Source organism: Populus alba, chromosome 12 (genome assembly GCF_005239225.2).
Source record: "Populus alba chromosome 12, ASM523922v2, whole genome shotgun sequence".
In the NCBI taxonomy this organism is placed as follows: domain Eukaryota; kingdom Viridiplantae; phylum Streptophyta; class Magnoliopsida; order Malpighiales; family Salicaceae; genus Populus; species Populus alba.
Window position 1 is genome coordinate 2,094,437 of NC_133295.1, and position 17,214 is coordinate 2,111,650.

The 17,214-nt window shown below is 33.4% G+C and overlaps 1 protein-coding gene, 1 long non-coding RNA gene, 1 other non-coding gene and 1 pseudogene across 3 annotated transcripts; all 4 read left to right on the plus strand.

The window, feature by feature from the left end:
• The first annotated feature begins 329 nt into the window (after window positions 1-329).
• LOC118033584 (thylakoid lumenal 17.4 kDa protein, chloroplastic) lies at window positions 330-3,394 on the plus strand. Its single transcript, XM_035038595.2, has 4 exons — window positions 330-542; window positions 677-804; window positions 1,894-2,140; window positions 3,006-3,394. Exons 1-4 carry the CDS (start codon window positions 419-421, stop codon window positions 3,227-3,229), a joined length of 723 nt encoding a protein of 240 aa, XP_034894486.1. The 5' UTR covers window positions 330-418; the 3' UTR covers window positions 3,230-3,394.
• Window positions 3,395-3,597: 203 nt separating this feature from the next.
• Window positions 3,598-3,668, plus strand: TRNAG-CCC (transfer RNA glycine (anticodon CCC)). Its single transcript has one exon. It is a non-coding gene; the product is annotated as a tRNA-Gly (tRNA).
• A 4,803-nt stretch (window positions 3,669-8,471) lies between these two features.
• Window positions 8,472-11,431, plus strand: LOC118033707 (uncharacterized). Its single transcript, XR_004684901.2, has 2 exons — window positions 8,472-9,433; window positions 9,540-11,431. It is a non-coding gene; the product is annotated as an uncharacterized lncRNA (long non-coding RNA).
• Window positions 11,432-15,029: 3,598 nt separating this feature from the next.
• On the plus strand, window positions 15,030-17,214 carry LOC118033575 (glucan endo-1,3-beta-glucosidase-like; annotated as a pseudogene).

Consider the following 17,214-nt stretch of genomic DNA (forward strand, 5'->3'; position numbering starts at 1 on the left):
TGATCCAACCGAACTCGATTAAAACAATAACAAGGAAAAAAACAAGATATATAATTTTAATAAAATCATGGATTTAATTATTCAAGAACTGGCTTGGTAACCTCATGGTTTAGATATTTTTTTATTTTTGGATGAATTCCCGAATAAGGTATGACTAGTATGCCAAGACCAGTGTTAAGACTTAAGAGTTAGAGACGAGTCTATCCTGACGAGATATTTTGTTCAATGGGAGACAAGTGGACTTGGCAACAAAAGACACAACTGTTCCTATGTGTTCTGCCACGTCAGATGCATGCATGAATGTCCATCCTGGAACCAAACCTTTCAAACGGATAACTCCCAAAATCAACAATGAGCTGACACTTGACAGACAAACAACACAAAGATAGAAACCTCTCCCTCCTGTGATTGATTAAAAATGGCATCAGCAACTTTTTCCCTCCCTCTCTCTCAAAACAAATTCCCTCTTTATCACTTCTCTTCTGCGCGCCGTCGGTTTCCCATTCCAGACCTTCACTCACCTCTCAAAATCTGCTGTTCTGGTAAGTTAGATCCTTCACATCCTCTTAACAGGTTCAGAGTTTGCAAATTTGTTGCTTATCAGGGATTTTTCTTTAATGGGGCGACTTAAAATGTGGTCAACATTCGCTGGTTTTGTGGCTCTTGTGAGTGGCAGGTAGTAGAGATGGTTCTAAATCAAGGGAAAGCTTGTTTCAGCTTAAGAAGGAGATTAATTATGTGGCTTGTGGCATTCTCGCTGCTTGGGCTGTGACTGCTGCTTCACCTGTAATTGCTGCTGCTCAGGTTGGAAGAGCCCATTTTAGAACTTTATTTTTACAATTAAACAAAGCATCTATAAATAGAAATTGTATTTTAATTTTAGATATTTCGGACAAAACAATTCCTTTTAAGTTTTGAAGCATTGCCTAAATATGCTTGCAATTGTCAAAGCTATTCAATTATGATCTAAAGGGAACTGTGTGAAATCTTGGAGAGACTGCTGGTGGAGAAGTGGGAGTGAGGGAGCTAAGAATTGAACCTTGAAGGAGATATCTCCTTTTGATGGCATGTTGCAAAAAATCCTGGGTGTGTAGAAATAGGCTGAATATTTCTTGAATGAAAGGAATACTCTTGTTGGTTGATGTGTTTGGTAAAGCATGTAAAGCATCTTGGGTCTAAGGAAGGGTATAGGATTTATTTCTTACTTTGAGGTTATTAAATCACAATTGTTAGAAAGGAAGTGTGTCGGCTTGAGTTGAGAAAGAATTCATGTTGTCGAAAGAGGTGAATCATTGGCAAGAAATCTTTTCACTTATATGTTGGCAATATAGGTCTTGCTAGTTGGTGTCTTTGGTAAAGCAACTTGGGTCAAAGGGTATAGGATTTATTTCTTAATTTACTCAGAAGATTTATTAAATCACAATTGTTAGAAAGGAAGTATGTTGGCTTGAGTCGAGAAAGGATTCATGTTGTTGAAAGAGCGGGATCATTAGAAAGAAATGTTTTCAATTAATTGTTGGCAATAGAGATCTTGCTATTCTGGCTAAGAGGGTGCGGCAGTGTCGGACTCTTGCTTTGTATTATTTTTTTCAGAAATTGATGTTTAGCCACTTGTGGTACACTCCTGAACGATTAAAAAATAGTGAATGTTGGAATTGCAGAATTGTTAGATCACCTCTTGCTATCTTGTTGTATGTGTTGAATCGTGGATGACTTTGTTTTCGTTTGAACTTACTTATGCCATCCGGCATTTTGATCTTTTAATTTTTTTAGTTGTTTTTTACACAGAGCATGTTGTTGCCATATGAACAATAGCAATAATAGTAACAACACTAATAGAAGCTAATTTCAATGTTCTTAAATTTTACTAGATTCAGTATGTTTGCCTTGCAGAGGCTACCCCCACTATCGACAGAACCCAACCGATGTGAGAAGGCATTTGTCGGGAACACGATTGGTCAAGCAAATGGTGTTTATGACAAGCCTATTGATCTTCGCTTCTGTGATTATACAAATGACAAATCCAATCTAAAGGGGAAGTCTCTTGCAGCAGCACTCATGTCAGATGCGAAGTTCGATGGTGCTGATATGACAGAAGTGGTAATGTCTAAGGCTTATGCTGTTGGAGCTAGCTTCAGAGGTAACTTCTCCATTCAGTCCTCGGCTATCCTCTCTAGATCATCTACGCCTAGATGATGAGCACATTGATGCAAAATTTTCATGGTTGAAAAATGAAAATGTCACAAATTCACATTTTTATACATGCATAAACAAAGAGAGGAGAGGGAAACAGAACTAAATGAGCTGCTCATGTAAGGCATAACTGTTCTTTTCTTTCCTTCCCTTTTGCATTTGAAGGCAAATTTGTCCATGGAAATGATGAAGTAGCCTGCAAATGGTCTCTTTCTGGTAGTGCAAATGATATGGGTGGCTTGAAAGCCATTGAAAATGACAAGTATTTGTTTCTAACAAATGCAGGTCCATACTAGCAAACTCTGAGAAACGTAGAAATATATGCAAATGTAAGGATGAGCAATGGCTTATTATGCCTTGAGGATTTGACATTCAGGGCAATAAACTTGACGTTCAAGCTCTCATCGAAACACTTCATTCTCTTGTCTTAACTGCATGCCTTGTTGTGATTCTCCTAATCGAAGCCAAATATCAATTAACACTTAATTTTTTCTTATGGCCTACTTCTTGGCATCAATCTACCCTTCATCAACAACTATAATATATTTTTCTTGACTATCTGAAAACCGAAGCAGATCATTTATGCTCTTCAAAAATCAAACTAAAAATATATCCCTGAAATACGTGTAGTTTCCTAGAATAGCTATATGAATTTCAGACTGATCAGAAAGCAGCAATCCTACGTAGGATTTGTAGAGTTACTATGGTTCTTTCTGTACATTCCTGAAGTGTTTCCTCTTCTTTTATTTGAAAATGTGAAAGTGTAGCGGTCAAGGAACTCATAGGATAACAATGACTCCAATTATTTGCAGGAGTAGACTTCTCAAATGCTGTTTTAGACCGAGTTAACTTCGGAAAAGCTGATCTCAAAGGAGCTGTATTTAAGAACACTGTGCTATCAGGCTCCACATTTGATGAAGCTCAACTGGAAGATGCTATTTTCGAGGATACCATTATCGGCTACATTGATCTTCAGAAGATTTGCAGAAACACATCCATTGGTCCTGATGGAAGGGCTGAACTGGGCTGCCGATGACCTCAAGTTTATCTCATGATTAATATATGTTCCCACATTTTATAAATTCAGAATTATGTTGAGCGGTTCCAAATTGATATAGAGCAAGACAATCTTCATTCTCAGTGAATCTTGAACACAAAAATTTTATGAAAGCTACCACACCGAGACCCCTTTGTTTTTTTCTCCCTCCCATGTCATATTCTCCTAGTCCTTTTGCTTGGTGCATTGTTTGATACAACCCTCTCAACCCTCATCAACATATCCCAGAATTATTTACTCTATCAATCTCAAGTGATTCAAACAAAATTTAGAACCTCCGAGTACGAGGAGGCTGTTCTTGTAAGTAAAACATAGATATTACATATTGCAACTCGTAAAGCAAACAGGCGCATCTAGTGTAGTGGTATCATAGTACCCTCCCACGGTACTGACCGGGGTTCGATTCCCCGGATGCGCACGGCCTTTGTCTTCTACTTTTGTGGCCAAACTACGTTAAGGTCTTTCTTGCTCCAATCTGAAAATTATTTTTTGTATTTAATGTTTGTTTGTGTTTTTTTGAAATTATTTTATTAATTTTAAATTAATATATTTTTAGTGTTTTTGAAATTATTTTGATGTATTGATATTAAAAATAATTTTTTTAAAAAACAAATATATTATTAACACAAAAAAATATTTGAAAAATAACCATAAGCTATCAAATAAGCTAATTAATGTCAAGAAAAGCTGGGCTTCACAGCCGGTTGCTGAATCATTTATATCTTTTTTAAAAAAAAACTAGAATAATAGATAGATTAATTAATAAAAAAATAGCATTAACAGAGGCACTTCTGAATATTAATCTTTTTCTTGAGAAGAATGATGGGAAGAACAGGGAGAGCATTATCAACATATATATCCTTCACCTGATTCTAAATTAACGCCTCTCAGTGCTAGCTAGACCTCATATCCTCGGCCCATGGAGGAGGAAGGGTAGCTGCCTCTAATGGCTCCTCTACCTTACCCTGTGTGTTAGAAATAGTAGAGAGAAGCATGCACTTGCAATCATTAGATGCACCTACCCTATTTCGATCGTTTTGTGAAAACGTTTAATGTATCATATGGTCTCTACAGGTGCGTGATTCTGTTCTCGTATCAGCACTTTGATTTTTGCATGGTACCAAACTTGGAAAGATAATAAATGAATATTGTCCATTTCCTCCATCTAGCTAACCCCATTACCACAGACTCTTGCCCCATCCTTTTGCATTCTCTCCAAGGCTGCTAACTAGTTGAAAGCTCTGTCTTTTAGGTTTTGTTTTCTTCTGTTTTTTTTTTTTTTTTATGTTGTGTAAGTTTATTTTTCTCGATATTATTAATTTCACTCAATGTATTAAACTTAAACATCATCTTTGATTAGCTAATTAAATTTATAATTTGACTCTTGGATAAGATAACGAGTTGCGTTGGGTTTAATAATTTTGTTTTTATTAACTACTTTAAACTCTCAAGCTTTCCTTAGTCATGCATTACTTGGCTTGAGTTGATGGTATTTTAATAATTATTTTAATTTATTTCTCGTACTCATGTCAATACTTATGTGTTTATGACAAGTTTTTATTTTATTTTATTAATGTGGATGTCCGGATTAATTTATGTATATCTCGATTAATTTCACGGACCTTGAAATTAACGACAATATAAGGTTCACTGAGAGGACTCGAATTTATAACCATTAAGAAGTAAACTTAAAGTCTGATGAATTAAATTTTTTTTACTTGTATGTAAAAGTGGAAAAATTTATTTTAAACTTAATTAGAATATTTTTATTTAGTTTTATATATAAAAGAATCTTCAAGACCTTACCAAACATTGTGAAATACCACGACACATGTATCCCATCATCATACAACCAGATAATATTGACAATATAAATGGTTTTTGAGTTTCAAAGATTTTTTGAGAAATGACAAGGTCTATTTTCATGAATTGACGTGGCAAATGAATAGAGCATAATTGTACGTTTTTGGAGGGCACAAGCAAGGGACGCCATTTATTGCTGGTTTTAGAGGTAACATGTTGCATGAAACTTATTAGCATGGAAGAATCTCCTTATTGGCTCACACCTTGGCTCCCACAAAACATTCACCTACATATTGATAGACAGGCTACGATTTTCGATGGTCAAGTAAATCATGTGATCGTGGGTGCCAGGGTGTATATATATTATTTACTTAGTGGCCTCAAGAGGGTAACTAGGGTTTGAATCTGATTCATTGCTAGATTACTTTTTGGAGTTCATCCGTGAAAATTCCAAATTTTTTAATTTTTTTTGTAGCTCCATCAATTTGACACGGAACATAAGGCCTATAAGAAACTCTATTATTATATTGATATTGGCTATGATAATTTGAACGACTTTCCTATGCTATTATAGAGTAGTTTTTAAGAAATTACCAACAACACTTAGTTTATCTAGATGATGTATAAGATCTATAATATATAACTCATTTTTAATTAGGAAAAATAATGCATGAGATTTCTTTTCTTGATGTTGGAACGACCGGTTAGAAAACTTATGTCATAATAATCATCTATTGTCTAAACCATTACTCATACTTTCTTCTTTTTCTTTTTTCTTTCTATTTTTCTCGATTCTATTTCTATAAGAATCTTTTTTGCTGAGATGATACTCTCTATTGATGAAGGTTTTTTGGGTTTATTTTTTCATGTCATATGAAATTATTTTATTGATTAATTTTATTTATGAGATTTTATAATATATATCTCATTTCATGTGTTCATCTTTCAGTGGTCAATAAATATATAAAGATTCATTTATTTTTCATGTCACTGATTTTAATTTTTTTTTTTAAATAACACATGATATAATTTAATTGTTATATATTTTTTTGTTTCTACCATCATCGATCGTTATCATCCGAGATCCATATCTATAATATATAAATTATTTTATTGATTAACTTTTATTTATAAGATTTTATAATATATATCTCATTTTATATGTTCACCTTTCAGTAGCCAAGAAATATATAAAGATTCATTTATTTTTCATGTCACTAATTTTAATTTTGTTTTATTTTTTTATATAAAAAAATAACACATGATAGAATTTAATTGTTATATATTTTTTTGTTTCAACAATCAAATCATCGATCATTATCATCCGAGATCCATATCGATCTAGCTTTAGTAGTAACCATTAATTAAGATATTGCTTAGACCTTAAGCATTGCATGGGATTTCTGTTCTTGACGTTGAAACCCACGAGAAACTTATGCCATGGGATTTCTTTTCTTTAATTTATTTGTGAATCATACCACCATGAATTAAGTATTTCTTTGCCATTTCTTCCACAAAAATGAATATTCCTTCCAGCATACTTTAAGTGTGTCCCATATTGTTTACCTTTTCCAATGTGTTCGTTCATTTTAATAATAAAAACAAGTGATTTTTCATTGCATTGTTAGGGTTGTAGAATTAAGGTGTTCCATGATTTTCTCTACACACAAAAAAAAAAAAAGAAGAAAAAGGTGTATGGAACTGACAAAAGATTTGTTTATTACTTGGCACTCCCTTCAAGCAAAAGAAGTGCCTAGAAGAGATAGATCACTTGGAAGTTGGCACTTATTATCATGCAAATTAATTAATTTATACTTTCATGGATTAATCTGAGGGACTAGTTTGCCGAATTGAAATTTTCAGAAATCATAATCGATCTTAAATCAAATAAAATAATTGATATATATATATATATATATATTATTTTTTTCAATTTAATTTCTATATCAAATTCCACCTTAATTAACCCATAAATCTAGTTTTGAAAAATTCAGTATTACCATTTCACTTCACAAATCAAAGTTAAGTTTTTTTTTTTAATTATTATTATTAATATGAATGTTCGGATCATTTTATATATATCTCAATTAATTTTATAAATTTTAAAATTAATGATTATATAAATTTTCAATAACCATTATATATTTTCTATTTTTAATATTTAGCTAAACGTCTATTTTCTATTTTTAATATTTGGCTAAAGGACGTTCAAATGTTCATCCCATCGAGGTCTTGTTTTCTAGCAACACCAAACAGAAGATAACAAAAATGGGGGCAGAATCTGAGGCCAGAACAGTAAACATAGCTAGAAAGATAAAAACAAATCCTTGTTTTAGGGGTCGGTGACTGTGAGAGGCCAAGAAAGTACCATATTTAATTCATCGATTAGAAATTGCAGGCGAGCACCAAAACTCTGTTTTAATTATATTTATATTCTATTTATTACTTTTTTTGAATGGAAAAAAATAAATATTCATATTATATTTATTGGTTTTGGATACTTATTGAAGTATCCATTACTCAAATATTATTTATTGTTTAATAAAAAATAAAAAATTAATATATCCATATTTTTAGTTGGATGTGGATTGAATTTCGCATTCAGTATATATAATAATATCAATATCTTATCTAATATCCATGAAATAAGATAACTACTAAAAAAAAATTCACTCATTTGAATATATATGTTGAGTTCACTATTTATTAAGTTTAGGCTAAATTATCATTTTCTTTTAGAGGTGACATGATGTTGCATTGGAAAAAATATAGCTACAATATAAATTTTAGATGAAATAATGTTTATACGCTACTAGAATATTTTTATTAGAGAAAAATATAAATCATATCTTGGAGTCTTATCTAACAGTTTAAGCTATTGGGTTAAGATGGTTCTTTGACATGGTATCAGAGCTTTAATTATTAAGCGGTTACGAGTTCGATTCTCACCATCCCTATTTATTTAATAAAATTAAGCACAAGGTAATGTGGGTATGTGCAAGTTGAAAGCCTTTCACTTGAGGGGATGTGTTAGAAAATAATATAAATCATATCTTGGAGTCTCACCTAATAGCTTAAGCTTTTAAATTGAATTGATTCTTTGATAATTTTATCCATATTTTTTAATTAATTTTCTTGTAGTGTTTATTGGGTTTTGGATATTCAGTAAAGTATCCATTACTCAAATATTATTTATTGTTTAACTTAAAATAAAAGATACACACACAGTCGGCGGTTTTGAATAGAGTTTCTAATAGAGTATAATAATATTAATATTTATCCAATTAAGGTTAAAGTATCGTCTACTTTTAGAGGTGATCATATGATCTTGCATGGAAAAAATAAATAGAGCTGCAGCAGAACTCCTATTTAATACGCATATACTGACAACAGTCTTGAACAAGAAGATGAAGTTTGGAAGGGTAGCTTCCAAAACTAGAGCTTCAATTGCTACTGACTTACTATATAGTAAAAAAAGGCAGGCTTAACTTGTACTTTAATGGTCATGTTGATGGTTGTTGAGCTTGAAATTATATATGCTGAACTGCCATTCCATGATCAACTACAATTCCTTTCTCTGTTTTCTACTCCCAAACTGATCGTCAAGTCTCAACAAATTTACACTACCTTCCAGCCATTTTCCTCGCCATGATAGCAACTCTTAGCTATCACCACTTTCTATACTCTTATTAATGTAACTACCCGTTTGCCCTCAGCAAGATTAAACCTAAGTTACCCTTGGGGAGAAGCATCGCCGTTCAAAGTGGGGCTGTGTCCTTTGATGCTTGTCATTTTCTTAGCAAGACGAGGGTGTATGTGGTAATTTTGCCCTAGTTCCACGCATGTTGGCCTTCTATTTGTAGCTACAAGCCTGGATTCCGAATGGCCATGTTTAGCAACTCTTGAAAGCTCCTCGGTTGATAAGAAAGAGAGAAAGCTGGGAGAGAGAATTTGAGCTTCAATCTCTCTTTTTAATGTTTCTTGCTCAAATGAGTATTCCAACAGCAGTAGCCTGATGCAACGAGCATATATTTTTTACTTGTATCACTGTGTATGATGTTGCTGGAATGCTACTGTTTCTGAGATGCTCATTTGAGCAAGTAATGTTAGAAGATGGTATTTTTTGCACCAGGGCTTGCTTCGAAAAGGATCGAGTGCAGCATGCCTGTTCTTGGTTTATCAGATAAGTTAGTGTAACTTTCTTTCTTAGCCATACATGTCATGGTTTTCTGTGTTTTGCTTACACGAGGCCTAGCACTAAATCAGGTATAGGGTTTCCTTTTCTTTTTGTATTCTCTTTAAATAGTACTGGTTTTATCTAGGCAGGTAATCCTTCTGGTGGTCTCTTGCTTCTCTCCCCACTTTTCATGCCCCTCTTCTGTAATTCCTCCTCTTCCTCTTTCTTCTTCCCTTGGTCTTGTTCAATTTTATGTCTTTTATCTTATCAGTGATCCATCTACAAAGCCTTTTCCTATGATGATCACAGGTTCTGTTCTTTGCCTGATGTCTTGAATTGAAGCTAATTGTGCTTTGCATATATGGAAGTCCTTCTGCTTCTGATCACAGGTTGCCCAAATCTCTTAGGATCTCTGTGGCCAGAACTGTCTTTACTGCTTATCAATATTTGATTCACTGATTGACATGAGTCTCTCTTCTTGTGGGGACTGACAGGCCGGCTGCAGTTTTGTTATGATCCTTTTGTCACCATGAGATCATCCCATGCTTGTTTCACCTCAAGTTCTATTTTTCTCCCTGGATTCTCAATAAATTAAGTCCTTGGATGTTTTGTTGCATGGTTCTGTGAGATTTTGTGCCCTATAGCGGGACATCTCTTCTGCTGCTATATTTATGTCCCCTTGTCTGCAATATTAGCATGGATTACGGTCCATGCCTTAAAATTTGTTCTATGTGCTGTATATAAGCATGGTTCTTTGTGATTTTTTCCCCTTTTAGTGCTACTCTTCTGATAATACAAGTCCTGTTATTTCATGGCCAGTGCCTGTGGCCTTGTTACTGAGGTCATTGGTGCTTTATACGGTCTGCATGCTTATTTCTGGCTGCTGTTCTGGGCTACTACTGACATGCTGATGTGCTTGTTGCTAGCTGCTATAAAAGCTGTATGTTTCCACTTTTATAACTGTTTAATTGCTTGTTGCTTTTTGGGTTCTCCAAACATTAATTCTACCTATGGCTTGTGTAACCTTGATAAAGATATATAATACTCTTAAATATTTTAGTAAAACGATCGTCAATTGACCAGGGAGGTTAGTATAGAATCAACAAGAACATGTTTAGTTGGAAAGATAAAATAAATGGGAAAATAAAAATAAATGTTTTTAAAATAATTTTAAATTAAATTTTTATCTTTTCAAAACAAAAAAGAAAGGAGGATATGCATGTTACCATCTTTATTTTTTTCTGTTCTGAAACAGTAACTAAAAGTTATAACATAAAATATCACTTTTAAGAGTAATATAATTAACTCGATAATCAGTTATCACATGTATAGATTATTGTGCTTAATTTTAATCAGTTCTGGTTAATTAAGATTATATTAGTATTTTATGAGTTAATTATTACAAACACATCTAATACTAACTTGATTGTTTATTGTGTTAATTACCTCTAATTCACTTGTTCTTGACACTTGGGAATGATTCTTGATACACACACACGCACACACACACATGATGATGAAAGGGTCATAAACACTAATATAAACACTAATATTTAAGAAAGTAATTAAATGGATGCTTAATTACTTTATTTTGCTTGCTATTGACGATCCTTACTTTATTTCTACTAGATTAAATGGATCCTTACTTTACCAAAGGTTCATTCCTTTATTTGGCTTGCTATTCAAAACTGTGTTTCTACTAGATCCTTACTTTTTCGCCGCGGATTAATTCTTCAGGACGAAGCTTAATGTCCCTTTTGTGATACCAAACTTGAGACTTAATTCGATCAGATCACCTTCTTCTTCATTGTCTAAATGTTCTTGGTGGGGGTGTCTATAGCAGCTTTCCTAAATTGATAGATCATCAGATTCTGCAATGGCGTTCGTTGGTTAATGGCAAGATGCAAAAACAAAACTTGGCATATTCTCTTTTATGGGATAGCGTGGGATATATGGTTGGCTCGGAATAACCTGAGCTCCAATTCAAAACAACCAAGCTGGGACACAGTTCTTGACTTGATTATTCACAGGTTGGCTATGTGGTTGAAATCAAGTGTCGGGAATTTTAGTTGCACAGGCAATGATCTGGTGCAAAGTACAAATAGCCTCCTTCTTTGGAGTAATTAGCTAGATTTGTACTGTTTGCATTCTAATAGGGGAATTCTTGTCTTTCCTCCTTTTCTCTTTCGTTTCTTTGTTCTTGTTCTTGTTCTTGCTTCTATTTTCTTCTGTCATTCTTTAAATGGCTAAGTTCATTTTCAATTTATCGAATATTATCCTACAAAACGGATAAAGCAAATGTTCATTTTGCAGGTCATTATTCAATCAAATTTTTCTGAAGAATTCGCCAGATATAAAGGAACATTACATATCCAATTTGTAATGATAGATCAATATCATGAATAACAATATCTGTAATGATATTGATCTATCATTTAATTTGATCTATCATTCCTAAATTGATGTTTCAGAAAATCAAATGCGTTTGCCATTTGATTGAATAATGACCTGGAAATGTTCTTCTGTCATTCTTTAAATGTTCATTTTCATGTAGCTAAGTTTATTTTTATGCTACATGTAGTTGATAAAGCAACTTATTTCAATAAGAAAGTTTCACAAATTCTTAATATGCCTTGTTTATATAAACCTAACAAGACCATACAGAATCCATTGTCTTTTTCTTGGTATAATTTTCAGAAAGAGAAAACAAGATGACCCTAATTTGCATTTAACATACATAAAATCATGCGCCAATCGTACAATCATCAAGACCATACAGAATCCATTGTCTTTTTCTTTAATTTTATGATATAAATACAGAATATACTGTTCTAATCAGATAAAAGCCTGTTAAAGGATCGACTGTGACTAATGTTTCAGGTAAAGTTTTTCATGTGACTAAGGCGAGCATGCATGATTCCAAAATGTATGTCCTTACATGATGAGAGTGGTAAATGTATGTACAAATATAATTCCAAAATGTTACAGAGACACCAAATAATTGAGCCTTGAAGCATATTATGTCATTGAATTCAGGCAGGGTACAATTAGTGGATGGTCGAAAAACATTTACTGGATCTTGTCTCAAGTCTCAGCACCATATATAGCCAAAGTTCAAAGTTCATAGATTCATGAAACCTTACAAAACCTGAAAAGACAAGAAATTATTTAACACTTTTTGTAAATACTCACCCTAATCCAGGCATGAAATCAGCAGTTCAGCAAATTGAACTAGAGCCTTGTTTGTTTCCCGGAAAGTAGTTTCCGGGAAACCATTTTCCAAACTTTCCAGTGTTTGTTTGTCATTACGAAAGTTGGTCAACGGAAAACAATTTCCGGTCAACGGAAAACACTTTCCGGTCAACGGAAAACACTTTCCAGTCAATTTTAGTAAAAAAAAAATTGACTTTGTTTTCAGGAAAGTGCTTTCCTTTTAGCTGTGTTTGTTTTCCGGAAAGTGGTTTCCGGGAAAGCAAAACTTTCTTGTGTTTGTTTGCCAGTAGGAAAGTTGGTCAATGGAAAACACTTTCCAGTAAAAGGAAAATTTGGCTTGGTTTTCAGGAAAGTGTTTTCCTGAAAATTTTGAGGGGAAAACACTTTCCGGAAGTTGTGAAAAATTTAGAAATGTCATTATTTGCTGATTATATCAAATTTGATCCTCAAACTTTTGATTGCTATATATATTTTGTTTTGAATATTTATTTTTCAATTTCATCTCTTAAAATTTTATTTTTATATTAACTTTGGTCCTTATTTTTATAATTGCTATTTGCTTTTTTCTTATTATTTTTTATTGAATTTTTTTATTTATCAAATTTGATCCTCATTCTTTTGATTGTTACTTATTTTATTTAAAATAATTTATGAAATGTTGATTATTATTATTTTAATTTCTTCATTTTTCATTTTTTTTTAATTTTTTAGATTTGATCCCTATTATTTTGATTATTATTTGTTTTATTTAAGATAATTTATGAAATTATATTTTTTTTTTCAATTTCATTCTCATTCAACTTTTTAATTTGTAAGATTTGTTCTTTATTATTTTAATAAACTTGAGAAAAATAAAATATTAATAAGTTATTTTCCAGCTCATTTTCCATGATATAACCAAACACTGGAAAGTGTTTTCCAGTTCATTTTCCATAACACTACCAAACATCGGAAAATACTTTCCCGGAATTTACTTTCCAGGAATTCACTTTCCCCGGAATTCACTTTCCAAAAGGAATTCACTTTCCTGCAAACAAACGAAGCCTAGGATTAATTAGGATTCCAGAACTATAGAATTAATAATAAACGCATAGTATCTTCAAAGAGAAAGAATAGTTAATCACTTGAACAAGAATGCTTTCTAGCACAGTACCTTCTCCATTTTAGCAAGTAAAGATATATTCTTATCTCCATAGCCAAGTAAAGCAATGTTTGGAGCACAGTACTTCTTACATATTCCTTTCAGAAGTCTTGTCACCGATTCCAGCATGCTAGCTATTTAGTATATGTGCATGTGATCTTTTGTTATTATTAGTGTTGTTGAGATTTGAACTCAACATTCATTCCCTTTTCCTGTGCAAAAAGTGCCACTAAGCTAAAAATCTATTGGTTATCCATCGTCATGGCTTTACAAAGCTAGCTTAATTCAAGACTTTTAACAAATTAATTATAGATACACACTCCAAGATTTACTGATGAATTTTCTATCTGTATTTCTATTATTATTTTATTAATAATTAATTTATTAACAAAATCATTGATGAAAATACTTTATCTGTAAATCTTTTATCGGTAATTTTTTTTTTCTATCGATAAGCTGTTGGTAATAAAAAAACATTATTGCTAATGGATTTACTGACGGATAAGGCGCGTAAAAAAAATATCTGCTTCATTTCATCAGTATTTCCCTTGACAACATATTGTATGTAATTCCATCGATAATTATTTTTAAAAAAAATCATTTTACAAAACTATACAATAATTAAATTAATATAAATCAACATTCTATAATACTCAAAACGCTTGGAAAAAAAAGAAGAAAATCATATGAAAAAAAAATTCTACAACAATATTCATACAATTATTAAGAACAAAAACTATTAAAAATAAAATAAAAATAAAACAATATAGTGAAAAAAACACGAAAAAAAAAATATTACTTTAATGTGGTTGAAAGTGAAGTTAAGAAGAGGGGAATAAAAAAAAATCCGTAAAATATATTAATTAAAAAAACTGGGAAGAAAAAGAAAGAAAGGAGAAGAATATATACCTGAGTATAGAGGAGAAGAGAAGAAGAAAAAAATAGATATTGATATTTTTTATATATGGGGAAAAAGAAGAGAAGAGCCTTGTTGTTATGAAATTATGGATTCTAGAAATTTTATTGGGGTGTTTTGCTGACAGAATAAATTTTATCATAATTCTGTTGATAAAGTTATCACATCATTATTTTTTTACTTTATTTTAATTATTTTATTTTCTATTATAATTTTTTTAATATATATCAAGAGAATATTATCGTTAGTAAAATCTAGTAAAAGTTACCGACAGGAAAATTCTTTCCATATTTATATTTATATTTATTGATTTTTTCGTTAGTGACATGCTATGCTATGCCAAATAATTTGTGCTAAATTAATGTATCAAATCGAAACCTGATATGGAACAGATTCAAAGGTGATTAAAGCCAAAAAAATCCATGTCGAAAGCAGCAGGCAGGTACAACAGTAAAAAGTTATCTGATTCACAGCACAACATGACAGCACAAAAACCTCCCCTACGAAGAAAGAAAAGCATCTCAGGTCCTTTTCTTGAATTAACGGTCCATGGCTGTGCCCCATGCAGCACTAACTTCCACACCCTTCACCTCTCCTGATCACAGCAAACAATGGCGAAACTCTTGGCTTCATCTTCTTCTTCAACAGTCTCCACTATTTTGCTTCTTGCCTCGGCTTTCAACATTCTAGGTATGAATAATATTTATCTTCCTCTTTGTATGTGAGCTTATGATTTCATGTATGAGTAATTATCAATCTTGCTATTTTGTTAGGGGTACTGGAAGGAAGCATCGGAGTCAACTACGGCACGGTGGCTGACAACCTGCCTCCACCAGCACAAGTAGCCCATTTTCTTTTAGAATCCACCATTATCAACCGTGTTAGGCTCTTCGATACGAACACCGAAATTATACAAGCCTTTGCTCACACTGGCATTGCAATCACCATCACTGTCCCCAATGATCTAATCCCTCATCTTGCCAAGCTAGGTTTTGCACAAGAATGGGTGAAATCCAATGTCCAGCCTTATGTGCCGGCCACCAATATCGTCCGAATTTTAGTTGGCAATGAAGTGATATCACCAGAAAACAAATTGTCTGTAGCAAGCTTGGTTCCAGCAATGAAAGCACTTCACACAGCTTTAGTTGGTGCATCATTAGACCATAGAATCAAGATCTCTACCCCTCACTCTTTAGGCATTCTCTCAAGTTCAAGCCCGCCATCCACTGGAAAATTTCGACAAGGACACTACACGTATTCTTAAACCATTGCTTCGCTTCCTTAGAGCTACCAATTCACCTTTCATGATTAACTCTTATCCATTTTTTGGTTTCTCCGCTGATACTCTTGATTATGCACTGTTTAGGCCTAATTCAGGAGTGTTTGATGAAAACACCAAACTTTCTTACACAAACATGTTGGACGGGCAACTTGATGCAGTCTTTTCAGCAATGAAACTTCTTGGTTTTAGTGATATTGAGATTGTCATAGCCGAAACCGGGTGGCCATCGCAGGGAGAATCATCACAACTCGGTGTTGATGCAGAAAGTGCAGCTCAATACAATAGGAATCTAATGCAGCATGTAACATCCGGTGCCGGCACCCCCCTCATGCCCAACCGGACGTTTGAAACTTACATTTTCGCACTTTTTAATGAAGATCTCAAACCAGGGCCTCCTAGCGAGAGGAATTTCGGATTGTTCCAGCCAGACATGACTCCGGTGTACGATATTGGAATCCTAAGGCCAAAGGTAGCGGCTGCTAGCAAATTCCACCATATATATTACATACTTCGTCGTCCTCACAATCGCCCTTCTAATAATTTATAACCTTGGTGACAGCATGCTTTGTTAATTATTAGTTAACATTCATTAACTTTCTAATCATTGTGTATGCAAGATTTCGAATGAAATTCGATTCGATCACTGAAATTCTGTCTTGACAGGCTAAATCATCCATTCCGACGAGCCCTGCACCGGTGAGTCCACGGCCAGGAGGGCCTAAAGAGAAGATTTGGTGCCTTCCTAAAACAGGAGCAGATGTGGAGGCTCTGCAGAGAAACATTGATTATGTTTGTGGGCTGGAAGCGGAGTACTGCAAACCTATTCAAGAAGGTGGTGAGTGCTTCCTGCCTAACACAGTGAAAGCACACGCAGCATTCGCCATGAATGCATACTATCAAGGCACAGAAAAGAATGGCTACGACTGCGATTTCGAACAAACCGCAGCCATCTCCAACGTGGATCCAAGTATGTTCATTTTCTTCTGCACTATTTGTCACCACATGCATCACACCTTCTGTTCTACAGAGAGAAACTCTTTGAAGAAATTGTATTTCCTGTTTAATTTGTTCTATCTTTCGATATCCAGGCTATGGAAATTGCAAGTATTGATCACATCGGTGCCTGCATGCAATGGCGAAGGGCGTTGATCCATTCCAGCAGGTGCCGTCAAACGAGCTAGTAGCCATGCAATGAATAGATATATATTATCGATAAATTACACCCACCTTCATCTTCGTCGAGGAACATATTGTCTACTGGTTTAGCAACTCTCATGGTGCTTAATTATAGAATATGTATAGATAGAACAGCAGGTATACAAGTATATTATCCCTATGTTAGCCATTTATTTGCTCAGAGATTGTAAAAGTGAATGCTATTAATTTGGTATAATCATATATTTATGGACTTGGATTAAATATTTAAAACAAA

Bases quoted from the DNA above. Each gene is read 5' to 3' on its own strand.
- LOC118033584 (XM_035038595.2), top strand. From the start codon at position 419: ATGGCATCAGCAACTTTTTCCCTCCCTCTCTCTCAAAACAAATTCCCT. The intron at 543-676 runs GTAAGTTAGATC...TGTGAGTGGCAG, and splicing joins TCTCAAAATCTGCTGTTCTG to GTAGTAGAGATGGTTCTAAA. The intron at 805-1,893 runs GTTGGAAGAGCC...TTTGCCTTGCAG, and splicing joins CTGTAATTGCTGCTGCTCAG to AGGCTACCCCCACTATCGAC.